The sequence below is a fragment of the Mandrillus leucophaeus genome, unplaced genomic scaffold (assembly GCF_000951045.1).
Source record: "Mandrillus leucophaeus isolate KB7577 unplaced genomic scaffold, Mleu.le_1.0 Scaffold125, whole genome shotgun sequence".
Classification (NCBI taxonomy): Eukaryota; Metazoa; Chordata; class Mammalia; order Primates; family Cercopithecidae; genus Mandrillus; species Mandrillus leucophaeus.
In genome coordinates, this window is record NW_012100876.1 from 1,595,719 (window position 1) to 1,618,281 (window position 22,563).

Here is a 22,563-nt window from a genome sequence, read left to right on the forward strand (position 1 = left end):
TGGAGTGAAATGGTGCGACCTTGGCTCACCGCAACTTCTGCCTCCCAGGTTCAAGCAATTCTCCTGCCTCAGTCTCTCGAGTAGCTGGGATTACAGGTATGTGCCACCACGCCCAGCTAATTTTGTATTTTTAGTAGAGACAGGGTTTCTCCATGTTGGTCAGGCTGGTCTCGACCTCCTGACCTCAGGTGATCCGCCTGCCTCAGCCTCCCAAAGTGCTGGGATTACAGGCGTGAGCCACTGTGCCTGGCTGATCATGTTCTTCTTACAGGCCTCAGAGAGAGCAGAGCCACCCTGAGACCTTAGGTGCATAGCTGTCACTTCCATCTCACATTCTGCTTGCTCAGCCCTGGCTAACACACCCCAGGGGTGGCTCAGAACTGGACGTGGGTCCAGTAGGAATAGCCAGGGCTGGGGTAGGCCTCTGTTTCTGTTGCTCAGGCTTGGAACCAACATCAGTTGGGAATGGCCGATAGCCAAGGAGGGCCAAGTGATTCCTGAACAACCAGGAGTCAATGTCCCTCTGGAAAGAGCTGGGTTCCCTCTTTGCGAAGTGAAATTTGGTAGGAAGGCAGCCAACAGGAAAAAGCAATGACAAGGGGCGGTCACTGATGCCTGGGACACGTGAGGCCCTCGACCTCTCCCAGCTGGAGCTCAGGTATAGGCCGGGCTCAGACCCAGCCACGTGCTGAGAATCACCAGGGCTACGTTTATGGGAACTTTGGCCCTTCTGCTTCCCAGGGGAAGGCTCGGGTCCTCTGTGGTGCCCCCGCTGAGCCCCTTCCCAGAGCTGAGACACCTGACTCTTGACAGACTGGTCCTCCCACCAGCCGGGTACTACTTACATGACGATGAGAGCAGCGTCTCGGGAGTAATCCAGCAGAATCTCATTCAGCCTCACCTGCCGAAGGGACTGGGCGGGAGAAAGTCGAGTAGTCACTTCCCATATCCTCGACCCTTCACCACGTCCATGGCCTCGTTAATATTTTCAACTGGATTAACGATTTACTTGTAGACTCTCCTGCCTCATAAATTCGTATAGACTCTCCTTCCTCCAGGAAGAAGGGGACTCTCAGAGTAATGGAGCACCAAGCTCACCTCCACCAAGAAGCCTTCCGTGGTTTTTCCTTGCCTGACTTTATGGCCATAACCAGCAGGGTAGAAGGAAGAAAGAACACCTTACTAGGTTCAGATCTCAGCTCTCACATTTCGTAGCAGAGAGAACTTGAACAAGTCAGGTTGCCTCCCTGGCCTTCATTGTCTTCATCTATAAAATGGGTATGATGGTACCTTCTCCAGGGGAATTTGGGGAGGATCAAATGAGACAACTTATGGAAAAGCACCCGGCAGAGGGCCTGGTACGTGAAAAATACTCTAGAAAAGACAGGTGAGCTAGGAGCAGAGACAGGTCGCCCCACTTCTTCTGTAACAGAGTATTGGAAGGTCTCCTTCAAACATGAAGTTTTATTCAGCATTTTCCAAAGAGCCAGATGGCTGCGTGGGCCCTCTGGGGCAGGGTCTCAGGGCTGACAGATTAGGGAAGTCCCCAGAGCTTGAGTGGGACTGGGTTGGGGGTGGGAGACTCCTTCCAACCCAAGGCCTATCTCAAATTGTTCAGAAATGATTGACACGCAGGCACTGATCATGGACGGATGCCTTATCCTGGAGACCAGGAGACCGAGGGGGAAGGGAGTTCACCTGGGTAAGGGATTCTAGACCTTGCACTGTAGTTATAGTTATTTGGGGCACACAAGTCCTTGCTGTGGGAAGTGTCCTGCACATCGTAGGATGTTTGGCAGCATCCCAGGTCTCTCCTCACTGCCTGACAGTAGCAACCCCCACCCCCGAGTTGTGACAAGCAAAAATGTCTCCAGAGGTTGCCAAATGTCCCCCAGGGGGTAAAATCTCTCGTGGTGGAGAATGATTGACACTGGGGGTAGAAGTGGGACCCGCCCCCTGACCCCATCGCCTGCACTCCTAGAGCCCACTCCACCTTGACACGGTCACAGCACGGCTACAGGAGGAGGCCACACCCTCTCTTAGCCCTTAGAGTTCTGAAGGTGCTGTCCAGGAAGGGGCACCATGGCTCTGAGCTGTGGCAAGGGTAGGGTCTATAGAGGCTAAGCAGGGAAGGTCAGGCAGCTGTGGTGGCACACAGGACAATTTTTTTTTTTTTTTTGCGAGACGGAGTCTCACTCTGTTGCCCAGGTTGGAATGCAATGGCACGATCTTGGCTCACTGCAACCTCTCCCTCCCAGGTTCAAGTGATTCTCCTGCCTCAGCCTCCCAAGTAGCTGGGATTACAAGCGCCTGCCACCATGCCCAGCTAATTTTTTTTTGTATTTTTAGTAGAGATGGGGTCTCATCATGTTGGCCAGGCTGGTCATGAACTCCTGATCTCAAGTGATCTACCTGCCTCGGCCTCCCAAAGTGCCAGGATTACAGGGGTGAGCCACCACGCCTGGCCTAACAGGACAGGTTATACCTTGGCCGTCACCATGAGTCTCAGGAATCTCTTCCACTCAGCATAGAGGAAGTGGGGAGGAGAGGGAGGAGGACTCTGGGCAGTCATGCCCACTGCCAGAGCTCACTCAAGATTGGCAGGACCAGGCTCCCAGGTGAAGTATAGCACTGAGCTCCACAGCCAGTGGAGTAACCTTAGGAGGTTACTCAGCAGCCTAAGCGACTGTGGTTTGAGGATCCCTCAGGGGCCAGAGTGGAAGGCAGGGTGGAGGATCGAAGGGAGGGGCTGGGGGAGTTCAAGGCATGCGAGACACCCGTCCCTGACCCAGTGATGTGTTGTATTTCCCACCCCCACCCCTCTCCCGCACCTTGACTCTGTTCTTCCTCATCTCCTCATCTGAGATCTTCCAGGGGCAGTCCCGCCGCATCTCGTTGACAGTGGCCTCATCCTTGAAGCCATCATTCAGACGGAAGGGTGCAATCATGTCCTCAAACCTCTTGGTGCTGGGGACAAGAGAGTGGGTTGAGGCCGGCTGAGATGATAACCCCATCTCCAGGGGTGCCAGGTCCCTGCAGGGAGCTGGCAGTGGTGCCACAGCTCCCATTTTCAGGCTGAAACCCATCGGACAGTGCCATTTACAAAGTGGTCTCCATGTTGAATTCAGCTCTGAAGGCTGAGTCTGGCATCCAACTGGACTTTCACGAGTTGCTCACAACCACTGACCTGCGACCCACCCGACCATCCAGCAGGTATTTACAGAGCATGATTCTGTACCAGGCTCCATCTTACACAACAGTGACCAAATCAGATTGTGTCCCCAGTCCTCATGGAGCCACGGTAATAAGCAAGTAGCAAATAAATGTGAAGTGGAAGCTTTATGAACGGACAACCAAGTACTGGGACAAAGAATAATGGGTGGCGAAGGCCCTTCTGGGACCTGAAGGAAGTCTGTCCTTGCAAAGCCAGCTGTGCACGGGACAGGGGGTGCTGAAGCGAACAGAACTGAACGTGCAGAGGCCCTGAGGCAGAGTGTGTTTGGCTCATATGAGGAGCAGTGAAGGAGCCCGTGTGCTGGAGTGAGGTGAGTGCAGGGAAGGGTGGGAGGAGGTGAGGACAGGTAGGCAGTGAGGGCCTAGTCGGGAAGGGCTTCCCTATCTGCTCCAAGTGAGACCAGAAGCTGCTGGGGGGTCTTTTGTGCGACGTGATTCACATCGTTAAAGACAGAGATTTAGGGTTGGGGCCGGGCACGGTGGCTCACACCTGTAATCCCAGCACTTTGGGAGGCCAACACAGGTGGATCACTTGAGGTCAGGAGTTCAAGACCAGCCTGGCCAACATGATGAAACCCTGTCTCTACTAAAAATACAAAAATTAGCCAGGTGTGGTGGCACATTCCAGTAATCCCAGCTACTCAGGAGGCTGAGGCAGGAGAATCGCTTGAACCTGAGAGACGGAGGTTGCAGTGAGCTGAGATGGAACTACTGCACTCCAACCTGGGTGATGGAGTGAGACTCTGCCTCAAAAAAAAAAAAAGAGATGTAGGGCTGATGAGCATTCAGATGATGCCATCTGCTATCTGAAGCCACAGGGATGGATGAGCTCTCCCGGGACAGAGTAAAGGGAGAGAAGGGAAGAGGGTCAGGGCCGAACCCCAAGGATGCCAGCAAGGGAAAGTGAGGTCAAGGAGGAAGAGCCAGCAGAGGAACTGGAGGAAGGGCCCCTGATACAGGAGGAAACCAGCGGAGGGGGTGTCTTGGAAGCCAAAAGAAGCACGATCTTAAGAAGGATCACTGTCAAGTGCAGCTGAAAGGTGGAGAGAGAGGACAGAAATGAACTCCGTGGGTGTGGCAACGTGGAGGTCACTGATGATGCTGGCTAGAGTGGTCTCAGACAGCGGGGGCAGTGGGTTGGGAGCGGGAAGATTAGGGGAGGGGAGCAGGCGTCGACAAAGTGCAAACATCCTGGAGTCTGGCTGTGCCAAGGAGAGAAATAGTCCAGGAGCTGGAGGCAGATGAAAGGTCAATGGAGGGGATTTTTAAAATAAGATGCTAGGCCGGGCGCGGTGGCTCACGCTTGTAATCTCAGCACTTTGGGAGGCCAAGGCGGGTGGGTCACCTGAGGTCAGGAGCTTGAGACCAGCCTGGCCAACATGGTGAAACCCCGTCTCTACCAAAAATACCAAATTTAGCTGGGCACAGTGGCATGCACCATTATCCCAGCTACTCGGGAGGATGAGGCAGAAGAATCGCTTGAACCTGGCAGGCAGAGGTTGCTGTGAGCTGAGATCGTGCCATTGCACTCCAGCCTGGGTGACAGAGCAAGATTCTGTCTCATAAATAAATAAATATCAGATGCTAGATGGGGTCCGTATGTTGCTCCTGCTGTCTCTTCTGCCTGGAAGATCTCACCCATCTCTTTTTGATCATCGAGGCCAGCCTTTCTCAAGGCTTTGCTTTTCCACCAACAGAGACAACCCTACTCTCCTTGACACCCTGATCTGTCTCTGCAGCATTGCGACTGCCCTTGGCATGCACCAGCCTGCAGCTATGCTTGGAGGATGGGGCTGCAGATTCCTCATCTCTGCCTCTGCAGCACCGAGCACAGCTCCTAACAAATGGTTGGAGCCAATGTATCCATCACTATTACATAGCTCCTTTCTGCTTGTCTTGATTTCCTTCCCTGTCCATGGGGGACATCATTATGGCTGGGATATATAAGAGAAAAGTTAGGGCTAGGAGGTCAGGAGGAGACATACTTTAGTGAGGAGAGAGTCCTGGAAAACCTCATGTACACTGATTGACTAAATGCAAATCCCGTTTGTAAGTGTCTTATTTGAAGAAGATGAAGTTATACCATTTGGAAAGCAAACAGCCCCTGCTGAACCTACCATTGGTCATTGCTACAAATTCACACAGGGGTTTGCTTAAAGTCTGTGCTCTTGCCCTCGCGTGGAAGGAGGAAGGAAGCTGTTGCCCAGGTCACTCACTATTTCCCCACTCCCAGCACCAATGTGTTAACACAACGTCAGGGGCTGCAGCCACCTTGCCCAGGGTCCCCTCAGCCCCAGGGAGGGGACATACCCCGGCCACAGCCACTGCAGAAGTTGTGCCCTCTGACACATCTAGGGAGGGCTTGGAGGAGAGCCCCTTGCTCCCAGCTTATCCAGGAAAAAGGGGGCAACCGGCAGAGGGGTCTTCAGGCATACAGCTGGCCCTTCTGCCTGGAAGCCCCAAAACAGAACTTACTGCTCAGCCCGAGGGTTCTGGTTGATGTCAGGGAGGATGTGGACTTCATGGAATCCCAGTCGGAACTTGCTCAGCAGAGAAATGATCCTGGAGGACACATGGAGAGGTTTATTGTTATTACATTTTCTTGAGGCAGAGTTTTGCTCTGTCTCCCAGGCTGGAGTGCAGTGGTGCAATCTCGGTTCACTGCCACCTCTGCCTCCCAGGTTCAAGCGATTCTTATGCCCCAGCCTCCCAAGTAGTTGGCATTACAGATGTGTGCCACCGTGCTTGGCTAATTTTTGTACTTTTAGTAGAGACAGGGTTTCGCCATGTTGGCCTCAGATGATCCTGCCTCGGTCTCCCAAAGTGCTGGCATTATAGGCAGGAGCCACCATGGCCAGCCTGAGAATTTTAAAAATTTATTCATTCATTCAACTCATTTTTACTGAGCACCTACTGACTACATAGCAGTGAGGAAAACAGATTAAAGCCTGCCTTTGTGGAACATAGGGGTAGGGGCAGACAGGAAATGAATACCCATAAAATGGGGTAGATGATGACAAGTGAAACGGAAAAGTAATTGACCAGACTTTCCCAAGTATCTGGTGGCCATCTCTGTACCAGTGCACCCCAAATTTTCACATGTCTACACAGCTGCTGAGGATCTTGTTACCATGCTGATTCTGATTCAGCTGCTCTGGCATGGCGCCTGGGATTCTGCATTTGTAATACACTCCCAGGGATGCAATGCTGCTGGTCCACAGACAACACTTTGAGTAACAAAGGTCTAAGGGATAGGAAAGTTGAATAAAGGAAATTCTAGAGTGGCTGAGGAAGCAAAGATAACACACAAGAAACTAGGTACAGAACCAGGAGTAGCAAGACAGACGTCGCTGACTTTGCATCTAACAGGGAAGGAGAAGCCCACTGTGGTGTGTAGCCATCAGAGAAGACTTCGCAGAGGTGGCAGTCTGGCTGGATGGTGAATGAGGGGTAGGACTGTTACAGGCCAAAGCGGGTGGGGCAGGGGAGGGTCTACACTGAAATCACCCAAGGAGCCTTCAAAACAATATACCTGCTGAGCGCGGTGGCTCAGCCTGTAATCCCAGCACTTTGGGTGCTGAGATTACACCTGAGAATACACATCTGCTGAGGCAGATGGATCACCTGAGGTCAAGAGTTCGAGACCAGCCTGGCCATCATGACAAAATGCCATCTCTACTAAAGATACAAAAACTAGCCAGGTGTGGTGGCATGCACCTAAAATTCCAGATACTTGAGAGGCTGAGGTAGGAGAATTGTTTGAACTTGGGAGGTGGATGTTGCAGTGAGCTGAGATTGTGCCATTGCATTCCAGCCTGGGCAACAGAGCGAGACTCCATCTCAAAACAAACAAACAAAAAACAATACAACTGGCAGGGCATGGTGGCTCACACTTGTAATCCCTGCACCTTGGGAGGCCAAGGTGGGCGGATCATGAGGTCAGGAGATCAAGACCATCCTGACTAACATGGTGAAACCCCATCTCTACTAAAAATACAAAAAAAATTAGCCGGGTGTGGTGACAGGCACCTGTAGTCCCAGTTACTCAGGAGGCTGAGGCAGGAGAATCACTTGAACCCAGGAGGCGGAGGTTGCTGTGAGCTGCGATCACTCGACTGCACTCCAGCCTGGGTGACAGAGCGAGACTCCGTCTCAAAAAACAAAACAAAAACAAACCAACAAACAAAAAAATACACCTGCCTGAGCCCTCCCCCACCCCCTTGCCCACCATTGAGTCAGAAGCCCGGGGAAGGACGTGGTTTTGGCAATGCCCCATGTGATTCCGATGTGCCAGCCTGGTTAGGGACCACTGGACTGGTTGGTGGGGAACAGTCAAAATGAGGGAAAGCATCAGGGTGCAGGGGGTGAAACAGGGCAGTGAGGAGCTGGCTGGGATGCACGGAGTGTGCTGGGAGAGAGGAAGAAATGGGAGACAAGCCTGGAGGACCAGGCTGGGGCCTAGCAGTCAAGCCGCTGCTGGTCCCTGATCTTGGGGAGTGAAATTTTGAAAGCACAGCCGTGGGCAGATTTGCTTGGTGTGCAGTAGCAGTGGAGGCTGGCAGGCCTGGGCTGTGCCTAGGCAAGGGCAGCATAGATCTGCCCCAGGATTATGTAGAGAGCAGAGAATGTGGCCCATCAAGGGACAGAGGGAGGCAGAGGAAGGGTTACATAACCCTCCCGCCAAGGGCATGCTGTTGACCCAGGCTGCCATAGCTTTGAGCTATACCAAACCTACTGAACCCAGCTTCCATTCAGAGCCAGCACAGGAAGCAGAGACTGCAGAGCAATCTCGTATCTTATTTACTTTTTGGAGATCACAGAGAAGTCAAATGCTGCTTTTCCTAGGCAACACTTTCCTTAGCATTGCTGAAAAGGGGCTTTCCCGGGAGAAGTTCTTAGTGGGGGTGAGGAGAAAGCAATAGATTGCTGGGTTTCCCTTAACTCACCTGCGGGTGACTAGAGAATGGAGCATGGGAGGCCATCCTGGCATAGGACCGGGTGGTGTGGGCCGGGAGATCCCCTCCTACTATGACCCTGGGGCATCACAGCCAGGATAGTTGCAAAGGACACTAGCGACCGGGTAGGGGTTCTTCTCTTCGGCTAATTAACTGGATGACTTTGGGCAAACCGCCCCATCTGTCTGCACCCTTCAGCCGACCTCCAGCCTACCATCTCCCACCTCACCTGACCTTGCTCAAAGCAGCAGCTGCCCGATTCCACCTGCCGACACCTGTCAACTCCACACTTGTGTGCCACCTGCCTTACTATTTACTTCCTTTTCTGTTTAAATCAACTCACATTCTGAGTTAGACACTTTTTTTTTTTTTGAGATGGAGTCTTGCTCTGTCGCCCAGGGTGGAGTACAGTGGCGCAATCTTGGCTCACTGCAACCTTCACCTCCTGGGTTCAACTAATCCTCCTGTCTCAGCCTCCTGAGTAGCTGGGACTGCAGGCACATGCCACCATGCCAAGCTAATTTTTGTATTTTTAGTAGAAGTGGGGTTTCACCATATTGGTCAGGTTGGTCTTGAACTCCTGACCTCAGGTGATTCGTCCACCTCGGCCTCCCAAAGTGCTGAGATTGCAGGCATAAGCCACCACGCCTGGCCCAAACTTAGATACATTTCAAAGGGAAATTTTATATCATGAGTTTATTTATTTGTTTAAATTTTACTTTATTTTTATTATTAAAAAATAGAGACAGTATCTGTTCTGTCACCCAGGCTAGAGTGCAGTGGTGCAATCATAGCTCACTGCAGCCTTGATCTGGGCTCAGTGATCTTCCTGCCTCAGCCTCAAGTAGCTAGGACTACGGGCACATGCCACCATTCAGTTAATTTTTTTTTAAGTTTTTTGGTAGAGACAGGCTTTCACTATGTTGCCCAGCCTGGTCTCAAACTCTTGGCTTCAAGCAATCCCCTGCCTTGGCCTGCTACCAGAGTGCCAGGATTTACAGGCAGAACCACTGTGCCCAGTGGATTTAAAACATCACAGTTTTAAACAGAAAACCAGCACCTCTTGCCAGGAAGAGGTGACCAATAAAACCCATGTTGATAAACCAGGGTCACTAAGTTCTGGCCAGATGCCATTGCCTGCCAAGCCCATGTGTGCAGCCTACTCCTCTTGCTCAGGGAGACAAGCACAGGTTACCAAAGGGAAGGACAGGCCAAGGCTAAACCAGGACCTTCTGCAGAATCAGCCCCAGAATTAGAGGAGAATTAAAAGGACTTCTCACCAAAAGACTCAGTGGTATTTGTTGCCTCAATCCCTGGCCACTAAAGTCACCTCTTGTCTCACCAGAGCCTGCATCCCATGCATTGGGGACATTGCCTTAAAGCAGGGGCCCCTGACCCCCAGGGCTGCCAAAAGGTATCAGCCATGGCCTGTTAGGAACCAGGTGCATGGCAGTGAACGAAGCTTCATCTGTACTTACAGCCACTCCTCATTGCTTGCTTTACCATCTGAGCTCTGTCTCCTGTCAGATCAGCAGTGGCATTAGACTCTTAGAGGGCCATGAACCCTCTTGCAGGATCTTAGAGGGCCAAGAACCCTCCTGATGATCTGTCACTGTCTCCAATCACCCCCAGATGGAACTATCTAGTTGCAGGAAAACAAGCTCAGGGCTCCCCCGATTCTACATTATGGTGAGTTGTATAATTTTTTAATTATATATTACCATGTAATCATAATAGAAAGAAAGTGCACAATAAATGTAACGAGCTTGAATCATCCCAAAACCACCACTCTCTCCCTAGTCTGTGGAAAAATTGTCTTCCACGAAACCAGTCCCTGGTGCCAAAAGGGGTGGGGACTGCTGCCCTAAAGGATTCTAGCCCCTACTTCATTTCTCAGGAGGAGACGTGTTCTCCATCCTTCATTTCCTTGTTTCAAAAAATTATATATATTTAAATTTTTTAATGCATGTAAAATATTTATATAAAAATTTAAAATATTGGCCAGGCACAGTGGCTCACACCTGTAATTCCAGCACTTTAGGAGGCCAAGGTGGGCGGATTACTTGAGGTCAGGAGTTCAAGACTGGCCTAGCCAACATGGTGAAACCCTGTCTCTACTAAAAATACAAAAAAAAATTATCTAGGCATGGTAGCACATGCCTCTAATCCCGGTTACTAGGGAGGCTGAGGCAGGAGAATTGCTTGAACCCAGGGGACGGAGGATGCAATGAGCCGAGAGCAGGTCACTGCACTCCAGCCTGGGTGACAGAGTGAGAATCCGTCTCAAAAGAAAAAAAAAATATTAAAATATGTAAAAATTTAAAATATAGAGACAGGATTTTGCCATGTCACCCAGGCTGGTCTCGATCCAACTGCCTTGGCCCAGCCCATCCTTCATTTCATACAAGTTCCTCCTGGAGATTTGTTTTTAGTTTTTCTTTTTTATCTTTTTTTTTCAATTTTTCTTGCCTTTTTTTAACTTTCAATTTAAAAAATAGATTCCTTTGCTTTCTTATTTTTATGCTTCTTGTTGTCCAAACCCAGAGATTTGTGACTTTACAACCTAACTCCCCTCCCTGTCTAGCAAAGCCTAGGGCGTCTGCATTTTACTGAAGTGGGCAGAAAACCAGAGCAACTTCTGGAATGGAGAGAAACCTGCTCCTGCTCCTGCCCATTGCCATGGCCTGGAGAGAGCTGGCCCTGGGCTTTGGGACAATCTCAGAGCCCACCTGGGGGCGGTGGCAGAGGATCGGGGCAGGGGAACAGTCCTGGGTGGAGCTAAGATGGCACTGGTTCCTGCAGTCGCCCGGGGCCAGCCCTCCGCACTTACGCCTTTCTCTGCTGGTCCATTCTGTTAATCTGGCCGCCTACGAACACACGGATCTTACATTTGCTCCACCTCTTCTTGCGGCCAAGGAGATACGGAATGAGGAGGGTGAGGCCTGGCAAGGAGAGTCCCCGTGAGTCATGACAAGAATACACTCAGGACAGAGCACTATGTGGGTTCCTGCCCCGCTCTGCCATTAGCAAACCCCTTCCTCTCCTCGCTGGACCTCAGTCGACCTATCTGTATAATGAACAAGCCTGACTAAACCCAAGTTGCACATGGTGCTCTGTGGGGTAGGGTTTATTTGTGCTTGTGCAGTGTATTTAAATACACAAGCTGGCGTCCGGGCGCTGTGGCTCATGCCTATAATCCCAGCACTTTGGGAGGCCAAGGCAGGCAGATCACCTAAGGTCAGGAGTTCGAGACCAGCCTGGCCAACATCCAACATCGTAAAACCCTCTCTCTACTAAAAACACAAAAAATTAGCCAGGCCTGATGGTGCACGCCTGTAATCCCAGCTACTCAGGAGGCAGAGGCAGGAGAATTGCTTGAACCCACGAGGCAGAGGTTGCAGTGAGCCAAGATCCCACCATTGCACTCCAGCCTGGGCGACAGAGTGAGACGCCATCTAAATAAATAAATAAATAAATAAATAAATAAATATAAAAATTAGCTGGGCATGGTGGCAGGTGCCTGTAGTCCCAGCTACTCGGGAGGCTGAGGCAGGAGAATTGCTTGAACCCGGGAGGCGAAGGTTGCAGTGAGCTGACATCACGCCACTGCACTCCAGCCTGGGTGACAAAGCGAGACTCCATCTCAAAAAGAATTAAAAAAAAAAAAGTTGTCATTTCATAATTGAGGAGTTTCCCATAAAAATCGAGGAATCCAGGTCATTGGCAGTTCTTGAAGAGTGAATATTTGACCAGCATGTGGGAGCCCTCAGCCCTCTCTGTTGTCTCTCCACACAAGACCAAGGACTAGTTGTCACATATCACCTTGTAATCCTCTGTGCCTCAGTTTCCTTATTTATAAAGGGGAGTTAATCATGACAGCTCCTACCTGGGGACTGCATTAGGTAGGGAATTCCCTGTCAGGCAGGTAGTAAGTGCTCAGCCTATTTTGGCAATTATTAATAGGATTCGTTCCATTGGAGCAAAGATATTTTCTTTCTTTCTGTGACTCTATCAAAGGTAGCAGGAATAAAGCTCAAAGTCACTTTTTTTTTTTTTAATGGGAAATTTTTCATTGTGAAGTGAAAAATATTCCTCCAGCCTTCCTGGGCACCGCCCATTTCCCCATTTATATCACCTGCCTGTGCCCCTAAGGGCCATCCAGTCAGAAGATTCCATCTTATGGCGACTTCAGTTCTTCTCTCGAAGTTTCCCATTTTATAACCAAAAAACTAGACGCCAGACAGAGGGGTCCCTCCAGGCTCCCCTGAGCTCACTGGTGGGCCCAGGAGCCCCTGTCCCCTTTGAGTGCAGGCCAGGAAGGGAAGGGAAGGAAGACCACCCCCACCCCACCCCCGCCGGGCAGGGGGGCTGATCCAAGGGGGGCACTGACCTCCGTCGTCAAAGAGCCAGTAGATGTCGATGGTCTTCTTGCCTTGCTCCGACTGGAAGACAGTGGTGGCCTGCTCCTCCTGCACCAGGGCCTTGGGATCCACTGCAGGAGGTGGGGACGGGTCAGAGCAGAGCCAGCTGCCATGCATCCTGGCAGGCCTGGCCCAGGGCCCCACCAACACCCCTTCTGATGCTGAACACGGGTTCTCTGGCAGGTGGAACAGGAACCAGGGCCCAGGACGCTCAGTGCTGTGATGTGCCCCTGACCTGCTCTCAGCTTCTCTCTCCTGGGATTCTGGTGAGTACTGGGGGTGGAGGCAGTCCCAGAGCCCTCTGGGTAGGTAGGGAAATGCACTCTCCATTCCCTTAAACACCTCCCTGCGCCCTTCACAAATGCCCATAGGAGCCCTCCTGCCTGCACTGCAGGCCCCCTGCCTCCCGGGGTGATGTGGGGAGAGGACGAAGGAAAATCCTGCCCCACCCTGCATGGCTAGAGGGGCCTTGGCAGGGGTGGGACAAGGGCCCCAGAGCCTGCTAGGTGGGTCCCCGTCATTCTCTGACCCTGAATTCCACCTCCTGGCAATCTTTTTTCCTTTTTTGAGACAGGGTCTCACTCTGTCACCCAGGCTGGCATGTAGTGGTGTGGTCACAGCTCACTGCAGCCTGGAATTCCTGCCTCAGCTTCCCACAGCGCTGGGATTACAGGTGTGAGCCACTGCGCCTGGCTGCTGGCAATCTTTGACATGGCCAAGCCCCTCCAGTTCCCAACTCCAGTTACTCAGGCACCACTGTCACAAGAAAAAACCACCTTCCTCGACCAAGTTCCCAGGTGGCCCACCCCTAGCTGCCCCACAGGATGAGAGCGCCCTGAGCTCTGAGTGGGAACACTGACAAGGGCCAGAGACTGATGGCCTGGCACCTCTGGCGCTGGCTTCCTTCCCGTCCTCCGCTGGGTCAAACACGGGGTTAACTGCAAAAGAAGAGGCGGCTTTGTTCACAGGCTCTCCTTGTCTGAGGGCACCATGGGTTCCTCCTTGACAGGGTTCCCTTAATGCCAGGAAGAAAGTCCCAAGGCCCCGCCTGGCCTCCACGGCCCCACTGCACCTTGCCCTGGCTTCCCTCTGACCTGCCTCCTGCCCAGCTCCTCACACTCCAGTCATGCCTGGCCTGTCAAACAGGCCAAGTACATCCCCACTTTGGGCCATGGTGGTGGGTGCGCCCCGAGCTGTAACATACTTTCCCTAGCCTTGGCCTCCTCAGCAAGAGGCCCCCTCCTGAAGGAGGCCTTCCCTGGCCACTACGCCCTGCACCCGTTTTCTCAAGACATGCTCATGATCTGAGATGACTTATGGGCCCACTGGGAAGCGTCTGCTTTTCCCTCTGGAGTGTCAGCTTCTCAAGAGCAGAGGCTTTTTGGCTTTGCCGTGCCTGTAACCCCAGCACCAAGAGCAGCGTTGGTCAGGAGCAGAGTTACTGCTCTGTAAATAGTGGTTGCATAAATAGTTATTGACCAGCTGCTGTGTGCCAGGCATGCACTCAGCAACGGCACTAATGAATGGACCCAGCCCCTGGCTGCAAGAGACGCGGACTGCAAGCTCCCAGTCTCTCCAGCACTGCCTCCCATTTGTTGCCATAAACGTTATTGCTTTCACACCTCTAGATATTTCCTTTTTTTGTTTGTTTGGTTTTTGTTTTTTGAGACAGAGTCTTTCTCTGTCACCCAGGCTGGAGTGCAGTGGTACAGTCATGGCTCACTGCAGCCTCAAACTCCTGGGCTCAAGCTATCCTCCCACCTCAGCTTCCCAAGTAGCTGGGACTCCAGGCATGTGCCACCACACCTGGTTAATTTTTTATTTTTAGTAGAGACGGGGTCTTGCCATGTCACCTAGTCTGGTCTTGAACTCCTAGACTCAAGCGATCCACCTGCCTCTGTCTCCCAAAGTACTGAGATTACAGACACGAGCCACCACACCCAGCCTCTCTAAATATTTTTTAATTCAGAGTCTGCAGTCATATATGACTTTAAAATGCAAAACACATCCCTATTCAGTGGACCAAAATGCCCAGTTCCCATGGTCATTATTTCTTTTCTTTTCTTTTTTTTTTTTTTTTTTTTGCTGACCTCAAGGAATTTACATTGTGCTTTACTACATTACAATAATGTTCGCTCAGTAGCACTTTGTTTTGTTATACATTCAAAGAAAATTCTCAATATGATATGTACATTTAAACTTAACATTAACCAAGTCCTGAATCATTACTTTTGTCTTATTGCAAATCTAATTTTATTTACCATAAAAAACACTTCCATCTATATATTGAGTGAGGAGTGGGAATTATGTCTTTCTATTAACTGGATGATGCTATGGACAAACAGATGCTAATATGGCAGCTGTTCAAGTACTTTATTTTATTCCACTGGGGAGATTGGTCTCATAATATCCATAGCATGATTTTTTTTCCCGGTCATTATGTATTTTCATATTCCAGCATATTCCTGCAGGCATTTTCCTCTCCCCTCTTTCCTGGTTTTCTATTACATCCCATTTTTTTTTTTTCTGAGATGGAGTCTTGCTCTTGTCACCCAGGCTGGAGTGCAATGGCGCGATCTCGGCTCACTGCAACATCCACTTCCTGGGTTCAAGTGATTCTCCTGCCTCAGCCTCCCAAGTAGCTGGGGTTATAGGTGTGCACCAACCCTATGCCCAGCTAATTTTTGTATTTTTAGTAGTGAGAGGGTTTCGTCATGTTGGCTCGGTTGGTCGTGAACTCCTGACCTCAGGTGATCCACCCGCCTTGGCCTCCCAAAGTGCTGGGATTACAGGTGTGAACCACCATGTCTGGCCTATAGTAGATCCTTTTGCCCTGACCCGATTGTGATTCGGGGAACTCTGAGTTCCAGTCCTGGCTCTGCCCCAGCTGGGAAGCATGACCTTGAACGAGTTGCCTTCTCTTTCTGGGAAACCTTATGGGCTCTAATGGACCATTAAGAGGCGGGCAGATCACGAGGTCAGGAGACCGAGACCATTCTGGCTAACACGGTGAAACCCTGTCTCTACTAAAAATACAAAAAATTAGCCAGGCGTGGTGGCGGGCACCTGTAGTCCCAGCTACTGGGGAGGCTGAGGCAGGAGAATGGCGTGAACCTGGAAGGTGGAGCTTGCAGTGAGCTGAGATCGCCCCACTGCACTCCAGCCTGGGCAACAGAGGGAGACTCTGTCTCAAAAAAAAAAAAAAAAAAGAGGTGACTTTCTATGAGTCTGTAACCTTTTATTTCTTACTCATTTTTCCCTCTGCCATTAAAAAAAAAAAAGGTTCTAGAACTTTCTGGGAGTGGGCAGGGCATGTACTCACTGTGTGCCTGCATCATCTTGGACACATTGAGTCCCTCCCGCATCCTCATGACACACACACCATAGTTGAAATCAAAGGCATCGCTGGAAAGAGAGGAGATGAGGTCCAGCTTCTCCCCGTGGGAGGTGACCTGGCACCCAGGAGACCAGATGCCTAGAGTTGGTTCTGCCTCCTACCACACCCTTTCTGTTCTCTGGGCCTCAGTTTCCCCATCTGTATACTGTACAGGCAGAATTGGAGAGCACCCCAGGACTCCTTCAGCTCTACAGTCTGTGGCACTGTGGATCCTGCAGATCCGGTACTCAGGGGAACCAAGTCAGCCCTGTCCTCCTGATACATTTGGATAATTCCTCCCAACTCTGCCCCTTGGAGGTGGGGATGGTAATTATTACCTCCATTCTATGGATGCAAAAACTGAGTTTTGGAGAGTAACTTGCCCATGATCACATAGCTAAGGGAGTGAGCAGCTGGGATTAGAATCATATGGCTGAGACTGTAGACCAAAGGACAGACATGCCCATGAGAAAAGCTTTACTCCTGCAATAGGCTGTCTATAAAGATGTCTGGAGGCCGGGAGCAGTGGCTTATGCCTGTAATCCCAGCACTTTGGGAGATCAAGGCAGGCGGATCACCTGAGGTCAGGAGTTCGAGACCAGCCTGGCCAACATGGCGAAACCCCATTTCTACTAAAAAATACAAAAATTAGCTGGGCGTGGTGGAGTGCACCTGTAATCCCAGCTACTCCGAAGGCTGAGGCGAGAGAATCACTTGAACCTGGGAGGCAGAGGTTGTGGTGAGCCAAGATCGCACCATTGCACTCCAGCCTGGGCAACAGAACGAGACTCTGCCTCAAAAATAAAAATAATAAAATAAATTTAAAAAATTAAAGGTGTCTGGAAGACTCTTGTTCCAAAGATGTATGTACTGCCTGATTGACACAGTGCCCAAGAGCCCACCCACCACTGTGGTTTGGGCCAATGGGTTGTGCATTGCCCTTCCTGGGCTCCTTAGATCACATATCACTGGTAAAGGACCTTTCAGGCCCTGCTTTTTGAAGGTTTGGAATGTTGGAGGTGGAGAGAGGCTGGAGATCAGGTATTCTATCAGTTGCTGCTATAATTCTATTAGCAGCAGCTGAGAGGATTGCTCTGAGTCCTACAGCTGGCTAACAGCATACCTGGAAGCAGGTCCCAGGGCCCCAGCCCTCAGCTTCGTGTTGTTCAGTGATACCACAAACAACGACATCAACACAGAAAAGCCACTCAGGCAGGCATCTCTGGACCTCACACAGCAAGTGCTGATAAGAGTTTGGAGTCAGCCCTGAAGTCCCCAGGGAGTTCGGTCCTCAGGGCCTGGTTTCACTTCCCTGTTCAGGGGCACCGCCTCAGAGTTCTTAACTGGTTCCCTGTGCACCTTCTGGAGGCCACAGGGAGGCATGGGGTTCTCACCTAAAAACTCACGTTTGTAGTTCCTCTGAAAAATTAAAAGATCTGGCAACATTGGGCCCACGTTTCCGCATGGGCACTAGAGCCCATCCTGCATGGACACGAGTCAAGTAAGAGCCACTCTCACTGGGTTGCCACCGTCTCCACTGCTCCCTATCACCCCATGCCTGGCCCGCTTCACTCATGGTGCTACCTGCCTGGCCCCAGCTGGCTTTGGTGTCCGTGACTCATAGGTCAGAGACGGGCATCTTCAGCCTCAGCCTGTTTCTTCTTTAGCTTTGAGCAAATGGACTCAACTTCTTTTTCAAAGACAGGGTCTTGCTCTTTCACCTAGGCTAGAGTGCAGCAATGTGATCTTCGCTCACTGCAGCCTCCAACTCCTGGGCTCAAGTGAGCTTCCTGCCTCAGCCTTCCATGTAGCTGGGACTACAGATGCCAGTCACTTTGCCAGCAGGACTCAACTTTTTAAGCACCCACTACTTCTTTTCCACTTCTCAAGGCCCAGTGGCCCAAATTAACAGATCCCAAGCCCCTTCCTCTCCCCTGACTCACTGGAGGATGCCAATGTAGTCTTCCACTGTGGCTGGGTGGGCCGACTGCCAGTTCTTCTTGAATCCGACCACCAGAATGTTGGGCTTCATTCTCCCGAGACCTGAGGCCTGCCAGGGGATAGGGGTGAGATGGGGAACCCATCAGAGGGGCAGAGTTGGTGATCCACCTGGCCAGAGGCCCCAGCTTTCTTATGTCTCCAGATGTGCTGATTCTCAAAAAAAAAAATATATATATATATATACACACACACACATACACACACACATATATATATGCAATCTTAAAAAAATTTGTTTTGCACAAAACAAAACTTTATTGGGAGAAAGATGGCTGATGGGAGGAAATATCTGAATTCCAGAATCCTCGATTCTAGTTCCTACATCCCTCCCAGGGCCCCCGAAAGTTAGAATTGGCCAAGGTGACACCAGCCCCCACAGGCTTCCAGGTCAGTTTCCCAGGTCCTGGGCATTCCGAAAAAGCGCCCAGAATCAGCACATCTGGAGACACAAGAAAGCTGGGGCTCTCATCAGGCATGGTGGCTCATGCCTGTAAACCCAGCACTCCGGGAAGCCGAAGCAGGTGGATCACCCGAGGTCAGGAGTTTCAGACCAGCCTGGCCAACATGGTGAAACCCCGTCTCTACTAAAAACACAAAAAAATTAGCCGGGCATGGTGGCGGGTGCCTGTAATCCCAGCTACTCAGGAGGTTGAGGCAGGAGATTCACTTGAACCTGGGAGGCAGAGGTTGTTGCAGTGAGCTGAGATCACACCACCGCACTCCAGCCTGGGTGACAAGCAAAACAAGTCTCAAAAAAAAAAGTTGGGGCTCCTTCTGCAGCAAAAGAGGCTTAAGCAAAGGGGCCCCCAAGACTTTCTGCCTTCCAGGTTGTGTCACCAATCCATAAGTCCTGTAGGGGAGCCCCCAGTCCACGGCACCTGCATGAGGATCTGGACACCTTTGCGGAGGTCCTCGGCAATGACATCCGAGTAGAAGGCCTTGATCTTCCTCTTGTTCAGCCACTTGGTATGCCCGCTGGCGATGAGCTGGAGCTCAGGCATCCTCTGCTTGTGGGGTCCCTATGGGTGGGTGGGACAGGGGACATCACTGGCTGCCTTCACCCTCCAGCCTGAGATTCAGCCCCTCTCCTGCCCTGGAAGCTGCCCCAGGGACTTGGCAGCACCCACAGTGCCCTTTTCTTTTGCCCAGATAAGGGAAACACAAGGAGTAGGGGAGAAAGCGGGGAGGAAGGCAGAGGGAGGGAGCAGAAAAGAGGCAGGGCAGCTGGGGGAGAAGCCAGCAAGAGGGGCCAGGAGGGGGAGAGAATGGGATCCATGGGGGTGCCTGACTGGGCACCCCTTGCTCTGCATTCCCTCGGCCCCCACTCTGTGGGTTGACATCACACACAGGCGGCTCCCCCAGGAGTACTGCCCTGCGCCCCTCCAGGGGCCACTCACGATGAGCACATGGCCGCAGATCATCAGGCTGAGGTTCCGGGTGAAGGTGCCCACAAAGTCCACCAGGGCCGGGCGGAAGTTGGGGGGCCCCGTGAGCACCAGGCACTGGGGGCTGAGGAGGGAAGGGAAAAGAGCAGGAGCCATCAGGAGAGAGCCCATGGGGTGCGAAAGGCACCTCCCAGGCTCCCTGAATGGCGGTGTGGCCACCAGCATGACCCTACATGCCTGGGGCCTTGGCTTCCTGCCTATAAATCCAGGGTGACTTTTGGGGCTCTTCCGACTCTTTTGGTGACCTCCACACTAGTCTCCCTGGTCCTTCCTGCTCAGGCCACCAAATGCTACCCCCCATGCTTCTCCCCTGCCCTGCCTAGCCCAGCATGGTGGGGGAAAGAACAAAGCCTGGGAGTGAGGAAGTCCGTCACTTACAAACTCATCAGTTACCCAGGCAGGTTACTCAAGAGGCAGCAGATGACAGTGGTCAAGGGCCATGACCTGAGTCAACTGGAGCCAGACTTAATCGGCCACTCATCAGCTGTGTGACCTGGGGCCAGTTACTTAACCTCTCTGTGCCTCAGTGTTCTTGTCCATGACTGGGTTAGTAATTTCCTGGACCTCAGCCGGTTCTTGTAAGGCTGTGTAAGACACTTTGCAAGCACCTGGCTCATGGTAAGCATGACAAAAATAGATATTGCCAATAATTATTAGGATCTGGTGGGAAGGGGATGGCAGGTGCATAATCCTCCTCGACAAAGAGGGGAATCGGCTTTGAAGGTACGGTGCCCAGGGGAGGTTCGTCACCATTGGTTCCGGGGATACTGTGATGGGAGCTGCAGCAACAATCACCTCGACAACAAAGCACATTTCCACTGTGGAAACTGAGGCATGGAGAGGCCCCTTGACTTGCTTGGTCCCCATCAGGATATGCCCACCCCTGTCTCATGGCGGCTGGGTGGCTCCTCCACCTCTGTTCCCTCTCTCAGTGGAGGCTGCACACACCCTGGGTCTGCCTGGGTCAGGTGACAGGTCTGGGCTTGGAAACTCCCAGGGTGGAGCCATCACCGGCCCCGGGGTCCCAGGTGGGTCCCGGCAGCTCTGCTCACCGGTAGTTCTTGATGTGGTCTTCCACCTCATTGAGGCCCACTGAGTAGCTCAGGGCCAGGTTGTAGGAGCCGGCCTGTACCGAGGAGCCCCAATTTACCTCTGGGGGAGCAAGGGAGCAGCAGTGGTGAGAGCAGTGTTAGGAATCAGTAGAAGAAACCAGACATGTGGAGGGATGGAGGCAATGTTGGCCTTCTCAAGGCACTGGGCACCCATGGGAGCAGGGCTACCTGGGGTGGGCAGCCTATAGGGTGGAGGCCTGCAGACCGTGTGGCTGCACGTTGAAAAATTACACATCAAGGCCAGGCACGGTGGCTCACACCTGTAATCCCAGCACTTTGGGAGGCTGAGGTGGGCGGATCACCTGAGGTCAGCAGTTTGAGACCAGCCTGGCCAATATGGTGAAACCCCATCTCTACTAAAATACAAAAGTTAGCCAGGTGTGGTGGCACACACCTGTAATCCCAGCTACTCAGGAGGCTGAGGCAGGAGAATTGCTTGAACCCGGGAGGTGGAGGTTGCAGTGAGCGGAGACTGTGCCACTGCACTCCAGCCTGGGTGACAGAATGAGATTCTGCCCCCCAGTCCCCCCTCAAAAAAGTTATACATCAAGCTCCACACGATATCCTCCTGCCTTGCCAAACCTTCATGATTGCCTAGAAGCCCAGGTTGAGACTTAGAATCCCAGGCTTTTTCAGAGCCCTGTTTCCTGTCCTTAGGCTGCTGCCACCCCAGGGTCCCTGCCTGCAGACAAGTAGAGACCTTGCTCAGAGTCCAAGATTTGTCTGCCTGCCATCCACACAGCCAGCCCTTGGCCACCCCTGAGGCCTAGGTGTGCACAGCAGCCTGCTGACCCCTCTTGGGGGACAGCCCTAGGGAAGAGGCCAACGTAGGCCCTGGAAGCTCACTCAGGGTCCTTTGGACAGGGGATTCCCGGGTCCTGGGTGCCTAGGGGTGGCTGAGAAGTCGAGGCATGGGCCCTGAGTGGGGATGTCCCTTGGGGTTCCTTGCCACATGGGGAGGGATGAAGGGGAGGGGCAGAGAGGGGCCCTGGACAGTACAGAGCCCGACTCAGGGCTCTCCAGCCAGGGGCAGAGGGCAGGGCCGCCTGCATGGCTACCCTGGGGGAGGAGGGCCGCAGCCTCGCAGCTGAGATGCACACCTGGCTTCTTGTAGATCACATAGAGCAGGAGGAAGAGCACCACACCGATGGCGATGAGGGCCGCCCACCAGGTGAGGAGGAACATGATGACCACGGAGATGATAGCCCCAAACAGCGCCGCCCACTTGTTGTAGTACTGGAATGAAGGTCTCCACCCTGGACCGAGGGCACCAATCAGTGGACATGCCTGGCACTCTGGAGCCTCCTTCTAGGCCAGAGCTGCTGGGCAGGGCCTGGCAGTAATGCGGGCAGTGCCCAGAGTCGGGGTCCCAGCCTGAACCCGCCAGCCATGAGCACCACCCATCCTGCCTCCTGGGGCTGGGTCTACAGGCTCTGGGGCAAACCACACACCTGCCTCGGCTGGCATTTCACCAGGAGCATCCAGCTCTGGCCAAATACGGCCACAGGACATCCCATGTCAGCAACAGCACCAGCTCCCATGGTGCCAAGGGGGTGAGATGGAGGGGGAAGGACATGATTATGCCTGGCTCCCCACCCGCAGGCCAGGCCAGGGCTGCCATTAGTGACAGCTGCCTCATGGCGCAACTCCAGGGCCATCATGAACATTGGGGTCTATGCAAAAGGTGGCCTGGTAAAAGGCAATGGCAATTTGGAGCTAGTTAGAAAAAGTTTTCCTCAAGACTCTTTATTGCCATCTGCCAGAAGTTTTCCATCATAAACACGCAAATGTCTGAAATCTATGATATGAATGGCGCCTCCTAGAGTTATGCAGTGTGCAACCTGCAGCACTGTGTGTGACAGTCTAGCTGTAACTTCGGGCAATTCTCTTTCTCTGAGGAATCAGGCTCCCGATTCCTGTAAAACTGGGGAAGGAAAAGACTGGAAAACCTCTACAGATGGCAAACAATGTATGAATCCATGTAAAGTGCACGCTGTCAGTGCTTGAGAAAGGAGAGCC

The 22,563-nt window shown here is 52.2% G+C and overlaps 1 protein-coding gene across 4 annotated transcripts in view; it reads right to left on the bottom strand.

Moving 5' to 3' along the window:
- Nucleotides 1–22,563, bottom strand: part of SLC12A3 (solute carrier family 12 (sodium/chloride transporter), member 3) — a 55,518-nt gene that overhangs the window by 16,339 nt on the left and 16,616 nt on the right. For 2 of the 4 annotated variants that reach the window (XM_011971868.1, XM_011971867.1), the window contains exons 14-25: nt 21,645–21,800; nt 20,485–20,584; nt 19,385–19,496; nt 18,866–19,006; nt 17,930–18,036; nt 15,933–16,015; nt 13,471–13,548; nt 12,580–12,681; nt 11,020–11,131; nt 5,710–5,796; nt 2,832–2,967; nt 846–913 (exon numbers count right to left, since the gene is read on the bottom strand). In XM_011971868.1, coding sequence (XP_011827258.1) covers nt 846–913; nt 2,832–2,967; nt 5,710–5,796; nt 11,020–11,131; nt 12,580–12,681; nt 13,471–13,548; nt 15,933–16,015; nt 17,930–18,036; nt 18,866–19,006; nt 19,385–19,496; nt 20,485–20,584; nt 21,645–21,800 — 1,282 coding nt within the window. The remainder of the gene's footprint in view (nt 1–845; nt 914–2,831; nt 2,968–5,709; nt 5,797–11,019; nt 11,132–12,579; nt 12,682–13,470; nt 13,549–15,932; nt 16,016–17,929; nt 18,037–18,865; nt 19,007–19,384; nt 19,497–20,484; nt 20,585–21,644; nt 21,801–22,563) is intronic. The other 2 variants (XM_011971869.1, XM_011971870.1) reach the window with 1 other exon arrangement.